Here is a 17,276-nt window from a genome sequence, read left to right on the forward strand (position 1 = left end):
AGGAAATGCAGCAGCCAATTTGCACACAGCAAGGTCCCACAAACAGCAATGTGATCAATGACCAGATAATCTATTTTTAGGTGTTGGTTGAGGGATAAATATTTGCCAGGACACCAGGGAGAACTCCCCTGCTCTTCTTCGAAATGTGCCTTGGGATCTTTTATGTCCACTTTTAAAATCTCATCCGAAAGATGGCATCTCTGACAGCGCAGCACTCCCTCAGTACTGTGCTGGAGTATCAGCCTGGATTTTGTGCTCAAGTTGCTGGAGTGGGACTTGGACCTACTGATTCAGAGGTGAGAGCGCTGCCAACTGAGCCAAGGCTGACACATAAATGATGGAGTAGGTAAAGCTGTAGTCCATCAAATACTCCACGAGCAGTAGATCATAGACAGTCCCAACAATGGAATTCACCCTCCCATATGTACCAGTGTCACATTGCAGTTTCTCATGTCAGTCATCTTCAGGCTTTAATTTCCTCTTGTGCTAGTTTAATTGCACGGGTTCACGCATTTGTGTTAAAGAAAGAACTTGCATTTATTTAGAATGCATCCAGGATTGCTTCTAGATCATTGTGTGATTCCAGTCTAACAAGGAAAGAAGAATCACTTGACTTTATTCTGGGGGATGAGGTGGGGCAAATAACTGGTCAATATTTATCCCTCAACCAGCACCACTACATAAAAACAGATGATCTGGTCATTATCACATTGCTGTTTGTGGGACCTTGCTGTGCACAAATTGGCTGCCGTGTTTCCTACATTACAACAGTGACTTGTGTGTATGGACTTTCAAAAGGCATTTGATAAAGTACCACATAATAGACTTGTAAGCAAACTTAAAGCCTTGGTTAAGGGGAGATTTGATAGAGGTGTTCAAAATCATGAACGGTTTTGATAGAATAAATAAGGAGAAACTGTTTCCAGTGGCAGAAGGGTCGGTAACCAGAGGACACAGATTTAAGGTGATTGGCAAAAGAACCAGAGGCAACATGAGGAAACATTTTTTTACGCAGAAAGTTGTTATGATCTGGAATGCACTGCCTGAAAGGGCGGTGGAAGCAGATTCAATAGTAACTTTCAAAAGGGAATTGAAGGAAAAATTGAAGGAATGTTTGAAGGAAAAAAATTTACAGAGCTATGGGGAAAGAGCGGGGGAGTGGGATTAATTGGATAGATCTTTCAAAGAGCTGGCATAGGCATGATGGGCCGAATGGCCTCCTTCTGTGCTATAACATACTATGATACTATGAATGACTACACTTCAAAAGTACTGGCTGTAAAGCACCTTGGGACGTCCTGAGGTCGTGAAAGGCACTATATAAATACAAGTTCTTTCTTTACTTTTTCTCTCTCTCCTCTACCTCCTCCCCACGCTCCCGCTCACCTGCGCTTTGGTGTTTGACCAGCGGTGCTACCCTGAAACTTGGACCGATTATATTCCCCGGGGCGGATGGACCGGGCTGGTGCTCGGGAAGGTGCGATGGGGCGCGGCTGGAGGTGGAGGGGGGGTGGTTGCTGGGGAGACGATGGGCGGTGAAATTTTGGGTGATCTGGAAAGTGTTGGGCCGGGCCTAGCTTTGTCCATCGCCCCTGAGGAGACATGGAGACATTAAGAGACGTTATAATGACCAGCATCTTCAGAGATCTTCAGAGTGCACTGTGAAATCATCAGAGAGTAAAATTACCAGTTCTTCACTTGGAGTTATTTCACGTGGTGGCCGATGTAACCAAGATAACTTAAGAGTTCCTGACGCAAGAAACACGTAAAGCAATTATCGAAATAGAAATACGGACACCGTGTGAAGGACAATCCTCCAGTTTGTGAGGAGGATGATGATTCCAGCTACTCTCAAGACCCTGGAGCTGGCGGGCATTGGGGCGTTGGGACAACCAGGAGTTTCCTTTCTAAATTCATTCTTGGGACGTGGGCATCACTGGCAAGGCCAGCATTTATTGCCCATCCCTAATTGCCCTTGAGAAGGTGATGGTGAGCCGCCTTCTTGAACCGCTGCAGTCCGTGTGGTGAAGGTTCTCCCACAGTGCTGTTAGGAAGGGAGTTCCAGGATTTTGACCCAGCGACGATGAAGGAACGGCAATATATTTCCAAGTCGGGATGGTGTGTGACTTGGAGGGGGATGTGCAGGTGGTGTTACATAAGAACATAAGAAATTGGAGCAGGAGTAGGCCAATCGGCCCCTCAAGCCTGCTCCGCCATTCAATAAGATCATGGCTGATCTGATCCCAACCACAAATCTAAAGAACACAAGAAGTCGGAGCAGGACCCGGCCACATAGCCCCTGGGCCCTCTCCGCCACCCACAGGGCATTGACCGATCCGAACTCAGCTTCATGTCCAATTTCCTGCCCGCTCCCCATAACCCCTAATTCCCTTTACTTCTAGGAAACTGTCTATTTCTGTTTTAAATTTATCTAATGATGTAGCTTCCACAGCTTCCTGGGGCAGCAAATTCCACAGACCTACCACCCTCTGAGTGAAGAAGTTTCTCCTCATCTCAGTTTTGAAAGAGCAGCCCCTTATTCTAAGATTATGCCCCCTAGTTCTAGTTTCACCCATCTTTGGGAACATCCTTACTGCATCCACCCGATCAAGACCCTTCACAATCTTATATGTTTCAATAAGATCGCCTCTCATTCTTCTGAACTCCAATGAGTAGAGTCCCAATCTACTCAACCTCTCCTCATATGTCCGCCCCCTCATCCCCGGGATTAACCGAGTGAACCTTCTTTGTACTGCCTCGAGAGCAAGTATGTCTTTTCTTAAGTATGGAGACCAAAACTGTATGCAGTATTCCAGGTGCGGTCTCACCAATACCTTATATAACTGCAGCAATACCTCCTTGTTTTTATATTCTATCCCCCTAGCAATAAAAGCCAACATTCCGTTGGCTTTCTTGATCACCTGCTGCACCTGCATACCAACTTTTTGATTTTCTTGCACTAGGACCCCCAGATCCCTTTGTACTGCAGTACTTTCCAGTCTCTCGCCATTAAGAAAATAACTTGCTCTCTGATTTTTCCTGCCAAAGTGCATAACCTCACATTTTCCAATATTATATTGCATCTGCCAAATCTCCGCCCACTCACCCAGCCTGTCTATATCCCCTTGCAGGTTTTTTATGTCCTCCTCACTCTCTACTTTCCCTCCCATCTTTGTATCATCTGCAAATTTTGATATGTTGCACTCGGTCCCCTCCTCCAAATCGTTAATATAGATTGTAAAGAGTTGGGGACCCAGCACCGACCCCTGTGGAACACCACTGGTTACTGGTTGCCAGTCCGAAAATGAACCATTTATCCCAACTGTCTGCTTCCTGTTCGATAACCAATCCTCCACCCATGCCAGAATATTACCCCCAATCCCGTGATTTTTTATCTTAAGTAATAATCTTTTATGTGGCACCTTGTCGAATGCCTTCTGGAAGTCTAAATACACTACGTCCACTGGTTCCCCTTTATCCACCCTATACGTTATATCCTCGAAGAACTCAAGCAAATTTGTCAGACATGACTTCCCCTTCATAAAGCCATGCTGACTTTGTCCTATTAAATTATGCTTATCTAAATGTTCCGTTACTGTCTCCTTAATAATAGATTCCAAAATTTTACCCACCACAGATGTTAAGCTAACTGGCCTATAATTTCCAGCCTTCTGCCTACTACCCTTTTTAAATAACGGTGTTACATTAGCAGTTTTCCAATCTGCCGGGACCTCTCCTGAGTCCAGGGAATTTTGGAAAACTATCACCAAAGCATCCACAATCCCTACTGCCACTTCCCTCAAGACCCTAGGATGGAAGCCATCAGGTCCAGGGGATTTATCCGCCTTGAGTCCCATTATTTTACTGAGTACCATCTCTTGAGTGATTTTAATCGTATTTAGCTCCTCCCCCCCGAGAGTCCCCTGTTTGTCCAGTGTTGGGATATTCTTAGTGTCCTCTACTGTAAAGACTGAAACAAAATATTTGTTCAGCATTTTTGCCATCTCCATGTTTCCCACCATTAATTTCCCGGTCTCATCCTCTAAGGGACCTATGTTTGCCTTAGCCACCCTTTTTCTTTTTATATAACTATAGAAACTCTTGCTATCTGTTTTTATATTTTTTGCTAATTTCTTTTCATAATCTAACTTCCCTTTCTTAATCAATCCTTTAGTTACTTTTTGCTGTCTTTTGAAGAATTCCCAATCTTCTATCCTCCCACTAAGTTTGGCTACCTTATATGTCCTTGTTTTTAGTCGGATACTATCCTTGATTTCTTTACTTAGCCACGGGTGGCTGTCATTTCTTTTACACCCTTTTTTCCTCAGTGGAATATATTTATTTTGAAAGTTGTAAAATAACTCCCTAAATGAACACCACTGCTCATGTACCGTCTTACCCTTTAATCTATTTTCCCAGTCCACTTTAATCAATTCCGCTCTCATACCATCATAGTCTCCTTTATTCAAGCTCAGTACGCTTGTTTGAGAATCAACCTTCTCACCCTCTAATTGGATATGGAATTCAACCATGTTGTTCCCATGCACCCGTTGCCCTTGTCCTTCTAGGTGGTGGAGGGTGCAGGTTTGGGAGGTGGTGTCGAAGGAAGTCGTGCATCATCACCCGTCACGTGCAGCTCGCCAGCCGCGGTGATGAGGAGACGGTCTTAAGGTCTCGCAGCAGTTGCAGGAGTTCTAGAGGGGTGGGGTGACTGAGGAGGGGGGGTGACCGAGGGGGAGGGGGTGTGACCGAGGTGGGGTGGGGTGACTGAGGAGGGGGGGTGTGACCGAGGGGGGGTGGGTGTGACCGAGGTGGGGTGGGTGACTGAGGAAGGGGGGTGTCCAGAGGTGGGGGGGTGGGGGTGACCGAAGGGTGGAGGGTGACTGAGGAGGGGTGTGTGACCGAGGAGGGGGGATGAACGGATGTAGGGTGGGTAACTGAGGGGGGGGGTGACTGAGGGGAGAGGTGACTGAGGGGAGAGGTGACTGAGGGGAGAGGTGACTGAGGAGAGGGGTGACTAAGGGGAGGGGTGACCGAGGTGGGGGGGAGTGAGGGGGGCAGTAAGGGGGCGGGCATGATTGGGCGTGAGGGGGGATGGTGATCGAGGTTGGGGGGGGCGTGACTAAGGTGGGAGGGGCTGACTGGGGGTGGGGTGACCAAGATGGGAGGGGCTGACTGGGGTGGGGGGGAGTGACTGAGGAGGGTGGGAGTGACTGGTGGGGGGGGGAACCGAGGTGGGAGGGGCTGACTGGGTGGGGGGTGACTGAGGGGGGGCAGTAAGAGGGCGTGTGTGATTGAGGGGGGGTGATCGAGGTTGGGGGGGTGGTGACTGAAGGTGGAGGGGCTGACTGGGGGCGGGAGTGACTGAGGGGGAGGGTGATTTAGAGTGGGTGGTGACTGAAGGTGGAGGGGCTGACTGGGGGGGGGGTGACTGAGGGGGAGGGTGATTTAGAGGGGGTGGTGACTGAAGGTGGAGGGGCTGACTGGGGGGGGGGTGACTGAGGGGGAGGGTGATTTAGAGTGGGTGGTGACTGAAGGTGGAGGGGCTGACTGGGGGGGTGACTGAGGAGGAGGGTGATTTAGAGGGGGTGGTGACTGAAGGTGGAGGGGCTGACTGGGGGGGGGTGCCTGAGGGGGAGGGGGATTTAGAGGGGGTGGTGACTGAAGGTGGAGGGACTGCACTTTCTGACTGTCTCCATCAGCTGTTCGCTGTTGATAACTATGGGAGGCAGTCGGAAGGTGGAGATTTCAGGCAGCTTCAATCAGCCAACATGTTCAAAGTGAGATCAGATCAACCTCTGCTACAATGTCTTGGTTCTATTTATGTCTCGGTGGTTCTCTTTACTTTGATGTGGAGATGCCGGTGATGGACTGGGGTGGACAAATGTAAGGAATCTTACAACACCAGGTTATAGTCCAACAAATTTATTTTAAAATCACAAGCTTTCGGAGATTATCTCCTTCGTCAGATGAAGGAGATAATCTCCGAAATAATTTTAAAATAAATTTGTTGGACTATAACCTGGTGTTGTAAGATTCCTTACTCTTTACTTTGCAAAGTGAGATGTCGATTGGATGCAGTCATAAAAAAAAATCGGCTTTTTAAAAGTCAGCAAATACTGAACTGCCCGAAACAGTCAGCGAGCTCAAATATGTTATTAGCAGCGCCTTTTAATTGATGCCGATGGTAATGGGAAATGGTTAGCACATTTGCCCGATAGAGACGGCTGTTTGTGATAAGCGAGGATGGTGTCAGTGGTGGGGACTGTACTGAAATGAAACGAATGGATTGGACCATCCTTGTCATTCTGTCTGAAGGGTCATTATATTACAATCAGAAAGTCAAAAAACTACAAGTAAATACATTTTCCATTTAGCAAATGCTCCTGGGCAGTGTAAAGACTTGCCTCTAATACATCATTCTGATCAGTAAGTGATGCACTTGCATTGATTTTTGGAAACCTCAAGAAATACTGTGGGAAATGAGATTGAAATCAATCCTTAAATGTAATTTCTTGTACATTTATTGCTGTGAAGAAATGTCCTAGGGTCCTGTTCAACTTTAATTCAGTGTCAGCGATCAACATTGGGCCTTTTGTGATCCTCCAGACACAGCATTTACAACACTACAAACCAGTCTTGTGATCAGACAATCTAACAGTCCCCAGGTCTAAAGTATGGGTGGCATAAAACCCACAGGGAGGAAAGTCACATCTAAGTGGCAGTTTGTCTAACCCAGGCTCCTGTGAATGTGGAAAATCCTTCCATTGGCCAAATAAACGAGAACCACTGAAGAAAAAATAATCCAAACCCCTTGATTAGATTCCTGCCTGTAACTCACTCCCGGGTATCCATTATTCTATATATAAACCACCCGAACCCCTCGATTAGATTCCTGCCTGTAACTCACTCCTGGGTATCTGTTATTCTATATATAAACCACCCGAACCCCTCGATTAGATTCCAGCCTGTCACTCACTCCTGGGTATCCATTATTCTATATATAAACCACCCAAACCCCTCGATTAGATTCCAGCCTGTAACTCACTCCCGGGTATCTGTTATTCTATATATAAACCACCCGAACCCCTCGATTAGATTCCAGTCTGTAGCTCACTCCTGGGTATCTATTATTCTATATATAAACCACCCGAACCCCTCGATTAGATTCCAGCCTGTAACTCACTCCCAGGTATCCGTTATTCTATATATAAACCACCCGAATCCCTCGATTAGATTCCAGTCTGTAACTCACTCCTGGGTATCTATTATTCTATATATAAACCACCCGAACCCCTCGATTAGATTCCAGTCTGTAACTCACTCCTGGGTATCCATTATTCTATATATAAACCACCCGAACCCCTCGATTAGATTCCAGCCTGTAACTCACTCCCAGGTATCTATTATTCTATATATAAACCATCCGAACCCCTCGATTAGATTCCAGTCTGTAACTCACTCCCAGGTATCAATCACTCTATATATAAACCATCTTAACCCCTCGATTAGATTCCAGCCTGTAACTCACTCCTGGGTATCCATTATTCCATATATAAACCACCCGAACCCCTCGATTAGATTCCAGCCTGTAACTCACTCCCAGGTATCTATTATTCTATATATAAACCACCCGAACCCCTCGATTAGATTCCAGTCTGTAACTCACTCTCAGGTATCAATCACTCTATATATAAACCATCTTAACCCCTCAATTAGATTCCAGCCTGTAACTCACTCCCGGATACCTGTTGTTCTCCAGGGATTTAATAAGTAGTTTGAGATGTATCCTTGGAATTATAGGATTGGTAGCCTGCCATCTATAATGATAGATTATCAGTGTATTATAAAGGAAACAACGGAGGCGTGTTGAAAAGGAGTAAAGGGAATAATTCCAAGTCAGCCAGGCTTTATGAAAGGTAAATCATGCCTGTCGAGTTTATTGGCGTTCTGTGATTGCTATAGTATTGGGAGATCTAAGCAATGTGATGAATGTAAGATAGAAGCTTTAAAGAAGAGAGTCATTTACCCCACTGTGATTCTCTGGTGTTTACCACAGTGAAAACTTGTACAAATGGATGTAAACACATGGTTTGGAACATTGTTTGCAAAATAGGTTCTTAAAGGGCAGGTGTCATCTTGCTAAGAAAAAGTCCTAAACTTGATTTACATGATGGTCTCATTGTTTTCTTAAATATCAGTTGGAGTCAAACAAACGAGAGAAAAGCTCAGTCTGTATCTAGCAGAGGAAACAAACCTCAAGATTGTGCTTGTGTTTGTTCTGGTACTGAACTTAACAACCATCGGCCATCCCCAACATGATGACAGTGGCCCTTTAAGTGGTGCAGATGCGTTTTGGAAGAGTTGGGTTTTATTCATACATTCTTTCTCTTGCCTCTCTTTTCCATTTCCTCTTAATGGCCAATGGACAGTTAAGATTCAGAAGAGTGACCACCATCACTGCTGGGACCCCTGCGTCAACTACTGCCACACCTACCACCCAGGGCACTGCAAGACGCCTACCTGGAGCACAGCGACCCCTCTATCCAACTCGGACTACTGCAAATGTACAGTAACTTAGCTATCTCTCTGAAGTCGCACTCAACCTCAGGGCCAATTTCAACACCAGCTCCAAGAACATCCAATCTCTTAGAATAAATGTGTTTTCTTCTTTTTACAAGCTAGCATGTTTATTTTCTCACCCCGTTCCCTTTCTGTTGGCCTCACGTTGCCCAGCACCATTCCCTTACCAAGTGGATGCGCAAGGGCGACCTTTGACCCAGGGCCTCTTGTCAGCACCAAATGTTATGAGACGTTCAAAATCCAGCTGCAGTAATTCAGCCTCCAATTTTACCTTCTCTGTTGGGAAAATGTCTGACACCTGCTTGGTGCCACGGCACGACAGAATGGCTGAGATTAGGCGTTTACTCTCTGGGCTCTTGTGGGCACTGACTGTGTGATGTTGTTCGTTGGATGTGCTGGGTTGACGTTAAGATGCTCAATCGGCCCACACTGGATTAAAGCTGGAAATTCGGTCTCATCTGGGACGGTGGATTTCAGCTATGGTTCCGGCCGGAGTGATGAAAAAATAGCTGACCCAGGGAGAACTGAAATCTTTGCAGCTGATGACAGTCCATGAGTTAAAGTTACATTCTTGGTGAGAGTGCTCAATAGGACAAGTCAGTGCTCAAAAAATAATTTTTTTTGAATTAAATTGTTGAACGTATAAACATATAAAGCCAATATACAGTGTCCAGCAAAGTGAAGAATAAATAATTGTGCTAAAGTAAGAGAAGGTTACTGCTATAACAAATAGAAGCATCATTACAAGATCTATAGACAAACCAGGAGGAATCTCTATTCTCATTGATAGAAATGCTTTCTAAATAATGAAGGGAAATAAAAGTTAGAAGTAAATTAACAAGGGTCAAGCCCATATAGGCCTGAGGTATGAGAGGGGCAAGCAGACCAAAGAAGGACCATCAGGGACAGTCACCCTCTGCTGTCACAGAGGAGGCCTTCAGCGAACCTACCCTAGGTAGGCCCAAAGCCTTTAATAGAGTGGAACAGACTCTGTGGTATCTCGGATATCTGCTTTGACCAAAAATGGGAGCCTTCTCCACAGTAGCTACTTCCCATGGCTCCTTCAGTCAAGAATTTAGTGATGAGGCCTTTCCCTCAAACTAATTCACAGAGATGTACTGACAGGTAAAAGGGTCAGCCTTGTGACGTTGAGTTGCCCCCATTGTACAGCTCAAACAGGACAGACCAGTGAATAAGAAATGTAGCACAAGTAGGACCGAGTTAGCTGGGTTTCAAGGCCCAGATTGTTGGGTGGACCACGCATGGCCCTAGGATCGTAGGTTGGATGCTCCTTCCCTAATCAACCAATGGTTGGTGTAGCTACATCCCATTGTTTTATTTTCAGGAGATACTTTGATTTGAAGCCAAACAATTGGATTAACATGCCAGCGTTTCCAATGCATCAGGTGGATTGAGCAATTGATTCGAGGAATGCAGTTAGAAGATCACTTCTCAAACACCAGGAGTAGAACCTCAAGCTTTTTTCTCTTTATTATTTGTTGGTTTTGGTGTGAGATTCCCTCAGTTTTCACTACTGACGGTGCCAACTCTGGTTGGACGTATTCTGGGAGGTTTCATCACATGACCTCCCACCCCACACTTCTGCCATTGGTCGCCTGACACGTCCCTCACCGTGGTGCGCCTCCTTCCTACGCCAATCGGAATGTGAACAGACTCTTTGTTACCCGATTGGATGTTTTGCCATCTCCAATATTTTTATGACGAGTAAATGAAAGTAGTCAAAGAAATTGAAAAAGAAAACACATTTTTTAACACCCAGAGAACCATAGAAAAGATACAGCACAGAAGGGGGCCATTCGGCCCATCATGTCCGCACCGGCTCGAAGAACAACCAGGTGCCCATTCTAATCCCACCTTCCCGCACCCGGTCCGTAGCCCTGCAGCACTTTAGGTGCAGGTCCAGGTACTTTTTATGATTTTTCTCCCAGTTGCTCGCGGCAGTGCCCAGGAGATCAATCTTTAATTCCTGGAGACTCCAGGACAATCCAGGAGAGTTGCCGATCCTATCAACTGATCAATCTCCTTCCAGTGTTAGTGCTTCAATTCACAATTCTTTGCTTCTTCAGATGCTCCTGCTTTGAAGCCACTGAGCCTCCATTACATTCGTAATCTCAGTGGTAAAACGTGGAAAGTGTTGGAGCTTAGGGTTGACTTTTTAAGGAACTAGTCACTCCCTGTAGATTTTACCAAATAAATCCTCCCGGCACGGAGCTCTGTGCCAGAGGAGCACACGTTGGGAATTCTGGCACGGAGATCAGCACTTACAGCTGGCTTTCTCCATCCATCAACTAATTTCAGCCACTTAAGATCCCTCATACAAATACAAATCTCTGTGTCGGGAGCTGATCTTGAGCCTTCGCTCGACCCTCAATCCCAAAACCATTGCACAGTGTATTTAACCACAGGGAAGACTGACTGATTCTTTATTACTTCTTTACCATCGCGAGGTCACCAACACCCCCCCTCTCTGTCTCCCACAGCCTTGGTCCCAGTCAGCTGCTCTCCTCCCTCTTCGGGCACATCAGGCTTTAGTTCCCAGAACACCAACACTCTGCTGCGGAATGCCCATCCCATGAGCCCGCGGGCAACCATGATGAGGCGGAGGATGAAGAGGAAAGAGCACAAGAGTTCATGTGAGTCTTACTAATGTCTTTTATTTAAAGGAAAACATCTTTTGATTGCTATTGATCTTAAAATGGTAATTAGCAAAAATTAATCTGTTGATTTAGGCCCTGAAATTATGGTATGCAAACGTTTTAAAATGCTAAGATACACTGTAACTGGTAAGACACACTTGCAATAATTGGTAATAAACACTTGCTTTGTGAGAAACTCTGTTTCTCTCTCCGCAGATGCTGTCTGACCTGCTGAGTGTTTCCAGCATTTTCTGTATTTTTTTCAGATTTCCAGCATCCATAGTATTTTGCTTTTGTTTTAAAATGTTTGTCTGAAGTTCATCTTTCCGCTACTTTAGCAGCAGCGTTAACCCGTTTATAATAAATTGGTGAATAACTTCGCTAAAACAGTGCAGGGGAGAGTTTCAGGTGAGTGCATTAAACCTTTGATTGCTAGCCTCTCAAGCCGGATCATATAAAGGACAGTGAGTGTACCTGACCAAGTTATCAATTATAGTAAGCAAGTGTTTATTACCAATTACTGAAAGTGTATCTTAGCAATCACAGCGTATCTTACTAATTACAGTCAGTGTAACTTGCCAGTTCCAGTCCGTGTATCTCCCGGGAGAGGCAAGAAAACAGGAAGAAGAAACCCAGGGATAATAAGGAGGGAGGGGGGGGGGGAATCTGGAAAATTCCTCTCCAACCCCCTTGGGTGATTGAACACAATGGACAAATTGCTAAAACCAAACTTCAATTAAAAAGATCAGGGAAGGCACAGATTCAATATACTGCATTGAAATAGAAAGTTAATAGGAACCCTGAACCTAGATGGTAATTTGAAAAGAGCATAAATTGTTCTTAAAAGATTGAAGAAATAAGGGAGGAAGGAGATTGCATAAATTACATTTAGAACTGCTGAAGAGAATCTGGATTAGCAACAGGAAAAGAAAACTTGGGAGAATAAAATGTTTTTGATGGCCGTTTTAAAACCAAACAGTATGTCAGAAATGTGAAATATTTATTTTATTTTTAACACTGGTTTTCACCGTAGAGGGCAGTGGGATTCCCTTTCTGATAGGTGGAGGATAGCAGTTTAATCCAAGATCGCCGCAAAAAACAGAGAACGTAAGAACTTCGAGGAGTAAGTGTGTCCGTTTTGGTTACACCGACCCCACCGACCCACCTTCTCCATAACCCTCGGTCTGTGGCTCCTCTGGTGTCCCAGCCATAGGTGACCCTAGGATTTTTACAACTTCTTGACGGTAGGAATCCCACCAGGAGCCCGCTATTCATACGGAATTAACCCCGGCCCAGGAAAATGGTTCAGAAGGATCCGGAGGGGCGAGTGGGAATGCCCCCCGCCCCTGCTGGAACTCCGCCCCAGCGAAGAGAATCTTCCCCACAGTCTGCAGCCACTTATGGTGAAGCATTTAATGTTCTCACCTCACCTCAGGAAGGATATATTGGCCTTGGAGGGGGTGCAGTGCAGATTTACCAGTATAATACCAGGGCTTAGAGGGATAAATTACGAGGGCAAGTTGTATGAACTTGGATTGTATTCCCTTGAGTTTGGAAGGTTGATCCATTTGAGGTGTTTAAAATATTGAAAGTTATTCGATAGGGTTTATACAGAGAAACTATTTCCTCTGGCGGGGGAGTCCAGAACAAAGGGGGCATAACCTTAAAATTAGAGCTAGGCCGTTCAGGGGTGATGTCAGGAAGCACTTCTTCACACAAAGGGGAGTGGAAATCTGGAATTCTCTCCTCTAAAAAGCTGTTGAGACGAGGGGTCAATTGAAAATTTCAAAAACCAAGATTAATAGATTTTTATTAGGTAAGGGTATTAAGGGATATGGAACCAAGGTGGATAAATGGAGTTAAGATACAGATCAGCCATGATCTAATTGAATGGCGGAACAGACTCGAGGGGTTGAATGGCCTATTCCTGTTCCAATGTTTTGCTAGCCCACTGTGTGAAAAAAAATGTCATTCTCATGGATATCGCCAACATTTATTGCCCATCCCTAGTTGCCCTTGAGAAGTCGATGGTGGGCCTTGGTTACAACTGAAAGGCTTGCTAGACCACTTCCGAGGACAGTTAAGAGTCAACCATTTTGGTGTGGAATTGGAGTCACATATAAGCCAGACCGGGTAAGGACAGCAGGTTTGCTTTCCTAAGGAACATTTGTGAATCAGTTCCCTATTCATTATTCTAGTGATAATACTGAGTCTACGACCCTTGTTACTGATTCACCAACCAGTGGAAACAATATTTCACTGGTTAACCCCCTCATAGGCTTGATAAGAACCACCCTTACCCAAGTTACTACTGCAGTTCTCCGCTGTGAATTTCCTTGGGGTTCTCCCAGTTCGGTCGTTGTAACTGTGGAAGATCGCTAGAAACCCCATTGATATATATTTGATATTTGAACTCTGCACTAGAAGTGTCATTTGGCTCAATGGTAGCACACACATCTCTGAGTCAGGAGGTGGTGGGTTCAAGTCTCACTTCACAGACTTGAACACATAATCTAGGCTGACACTTTAGTGCAGTACTGAGGGAATGCTGTGCTGTCCATCAAATGAGATATTAGACCCTGTCTCCTTTCTTAAATGATCTCACGGCACTATTTTGACAAAGAGCAGGGGGGGTTTTCCAGTGTTCTGGCCAATATTTATCCCTCAACCAGCACCTAAAACAGATGATCTGGTCACTTATTTCATTGGGACCTTGCTGTGTGCAAATTGGCTGCTGCATTTCTTACATTACAACAGTGGCTACACTTTAAAGTATTTCATTGGCTGTAAAGTGCTTTGGGATGTCCTGAGTTTGTGAAAGGTGCTGTATAAAAACAAGTTCTTCTTATTGCCAAGATGTCATTGTTTGCACAAAGAGAGAGCCAACACGAGCAAATTATATTATACACATGGAGTGCTCATTCATTAAAGGAACAGGTTTATCCAACTGAAACAAATTAGGACTAAATCTAGATTTGAAACTCAGATCTGTCCATAATGTGCCTCACGAGCTCTTTATCCAGCCTGGGTCTTCATGAAGTGAGGCCCTCACTGATGGGAACAAGCAGAAAGTAGAAACTGGATTGTTACGTCCCTCATGGCAGCTGGTGCAAGGGGCCTGAGAGCAGATTGTCTGTCATCTTTAGTGAACAATGGTGCCCGCCGAATAGAATTTAAAGAACGTCAACTGGACAATTTGTTTTTAGTAACCGACAGGCTCAATATTAGATGCCGTGATGGTACCCTAATAAGTTAGTAAGGTTCCTGAGCTGTAAAATCTGCCTGTTGTCATCAGCAGTTTAATAATAATGGAAGATTTAATCCAGGGGATCCTATTAACATTCATGAGATGAATTTTGTTACCCCACAGGTTCTGGTTACATGACTACAGTCTTTAGCTGTGACATTATGTGTTCTGTGAAACTAAGCAATTACTTTGAGATGAAAAATCTTAAAAACGCAGTTCTATTGCAGATGATGTCAGATAACAGTAGGACATTTTCTCATCCAGTGATTCTAATTATTGAAATCAGCACGGTTAGCAGGGCTGAAAATATGTATTGCCAGTAACACCTGAGTAATGGCTCTAGGCTGACACTCCAGTACAGTACTGAGGGAGTGCTGCACTGTCGGAGGTGCCGTCTTTCAGATGAGACGTTAAACTGAGGCCCCGTCTGCCCTCTCAGGTGGACGTAAAAAATCTCAAGGCACCATTTCCAAAAAGAGCAGGGGAGTTCCCCCCGGTGTCCTGGCCAATATTTATCCCTCAACCAACATCACTAAAACAGATTCTCTGGTCAGGATCACATTGCTGTTTGTGGGATCTCACTGTGCATAAATTGGCTGCCGCGTTTCCTACATTACAACAGGGATTACACTTCAAAAGTACTTAATCGTGAAATCTGCTATATAAATGCAAGTTATTTCTTTCTTACTTGGCAAATAAGATTTGTCTTGAAGTTGCTCTTTTATTCATGGGCCTTAGCCCAATAAATAAGAATTTTCACGCACCTTTCTTTCCAGGGAGAAACATCCAACTTGTATTTAACTGGCACTTTATCGTGTCTTTAGGGCATCCAAAGTACCACACAACCAATCAATTACTATTGAAGTGTTACTGCTCTTTTTTTGTAGGCAGACGCAGCAGATAATTTGCGCTCAGCAAGAACCCACAAACAGCAAATGAGATAAATGGCCAGTTTTGGCATGTTGGTCGAGAAGAGATTGTTGTTAGAACATTAGGAGAACTCCCCTGTTCTTTTTCAAATAGAGCCATGGGATCTTTTTCATCCCCCTGAGAGGGCAGACGTGGCCTCGGTTTAATGTCTCATCCGAAAGACGGCACCACCGACTGTGCAGCACTCGCTCGGTACTGCACTGAAGTCTAGATTACGTGCTCAAGTTCTGAGCCCACCACCTTCTGACTTGGAGGTGAGACTGTCGGAAGAGCAATCTACCAATTTTGTCACAACCACATGAAAATGGCGCCCAGTGCGTTTTACGTCATTACATTATCTCTGTAGAAAAGCTAAATAATGATTTGCCAAACAGTTTATTTTTGTCATAATACAGTAGCCGTTAAACTTTTTGGACACTAAGGGAATCAAGGGATATGGGGATCGGGTGGGAAAGTGGAGTTGAGGTTGAAGATCAGCCATGATCTGGTTGAGTGGCGGAGAAGGCTCGAAGGGCCGCATGGCCTACTCCTACTCCTGTTTCTTATGTTCTTAACTCATAGCTTCCTCACAAGACTGATTACTTTAACTACTGTTATGAAAACAGGAATAAAATGTAGCTTCTGGTATTGACGAGAGGGCTGGTCAAAGGATTGCAAGAGAGCAGCAATAGGTGACCAAATAGTAGATGCAGGATGAAAGCAGGGAAAAGGGACAATTACAGATTGGAGTTCAGAGGTTTTCTTTACCAAACCAAAGTTGTGTGTAATTCACTCCCGTCGAGTCTGTGTACTGCCTTAACTGATGAGTAATGGGGAGCGATTATGTAAACTGGGCATGTTCTCATTGGAAAAGAGAAGGTCGAGAGATGATATGATTGCTGTTTTTAGGATTCTAAAGGGACTATATAATATGGCCAGCTCTTTCACCTTGTCCAGAACAGAAGAACCAGATGACATGGTCTGCGCTCGAAGTGGAGTAAATTCAAAATGAACCTGTGGCACTAAATTGGGCCGTGTGGCGCCCGTTGTTTCGGCGCTACACGGCCTCTCCAACATCCAAGATGGCGTCTTGGCTGCGCACACACGTTACCAGTGTGAAGTGCACTGGACGCCATCTTGGCATAGGAGTTAGCACATGCGAAAGTACCGAACGCCGGAAGCATGTAAAGTAAGGAGAAAATGGCTTCAATCAGTGTGCAGTGCTGATTTAAAGTGTTAGACACCATTTTGGGACTTAACGCTCAACTCAACGCACAGACTTAACCCCGTGTCTTAGAGTGCCCAGAGGGCCCCCACAAGCATTATTTAAAGGGACCATGCAGGATTTACAGCTGGATTTTTGCTTCTGGCTGCCGAGACATTTGTAACTGTTTTTGGAGGTCTCCTAGACTTCAATACTAGGACACGGGGACATAGCCTAACATTTAGAGTCAGGAGGTGCAGGAGTGAAGTTAGGAAATGCTTCTACACGCAAAGGGTGGGAGACGTTTGGAACGCTCTTCTGCAAATGGCGGTTGATGCTAGCTCAGTTGTGAATTCTAAATCTGAGATTGATAGATTTCTGTGAACCAAGGGTATTAAGGGATATGGGGCTAAGGCGGGTATATGGAGTTAGGTCACAGGTCCACCATGTTCTCATTGAATGGTGGAACAGGCTCGAGGGGCTAAATGCCACTGCCACTTGCTGCCTCCTGATATGCGCCACCTTCTCCAGCAAGAAAGCGGGACGTGTGTCTGGGTGATGTGGCTGTCATAGTTGAATAGCTGCAAGTGTGTGTGGCCTGTGAGTTGTGGGTGGGCGGCTTGAAACAGTGGTAATGTGTAAGGGTGAGGGGAAGCATCTGATTGGAAGAGTTGAG

The 17,276-nt window shown here is 45.1% G+C and overlaps 1 protein-coding gene across 1 annotated transcript in view; it reads left to right on the forward strand.

Annotated features, from left to right (window-relative positions):
- The window catches only part of grip2b (glutamate receptor interacting protein 2b), a 179,007-nt gene that overhangs the window by 72,578 nt on the left and 89,153 nt on the right, over window positions 1-17,276 (forward strand). The window contains exons 11-12 of the mRNA XM_067998289.1: window positions 8,433-8,567; window positions 11,085-11,237. Coding sequence (XP_067854390.1) covers window positions 8,433-8,567; window positions 11,085-11,237 — 288 coding nt within the window. The remainder of the gene's footprint in view (window positions 1-8,432; window positions 8,568-11,084; window positions 11,238-17,276) is intronic.

Source organism: Heptranchias perlo, chromosome 17 (genome assembly GCF_035084215.1).
Source record: "Heptranchias perlo isolate sHepPer1 chromosome 17, sHepPer1.hap1, whole genome shotgun sequence".
NCBI lineage: Eukaryota > Metazoa > Chordata > Chondrichthyes > Hexanchiformes > Hexanchidae > Heptranchias > Heptranchias perlo.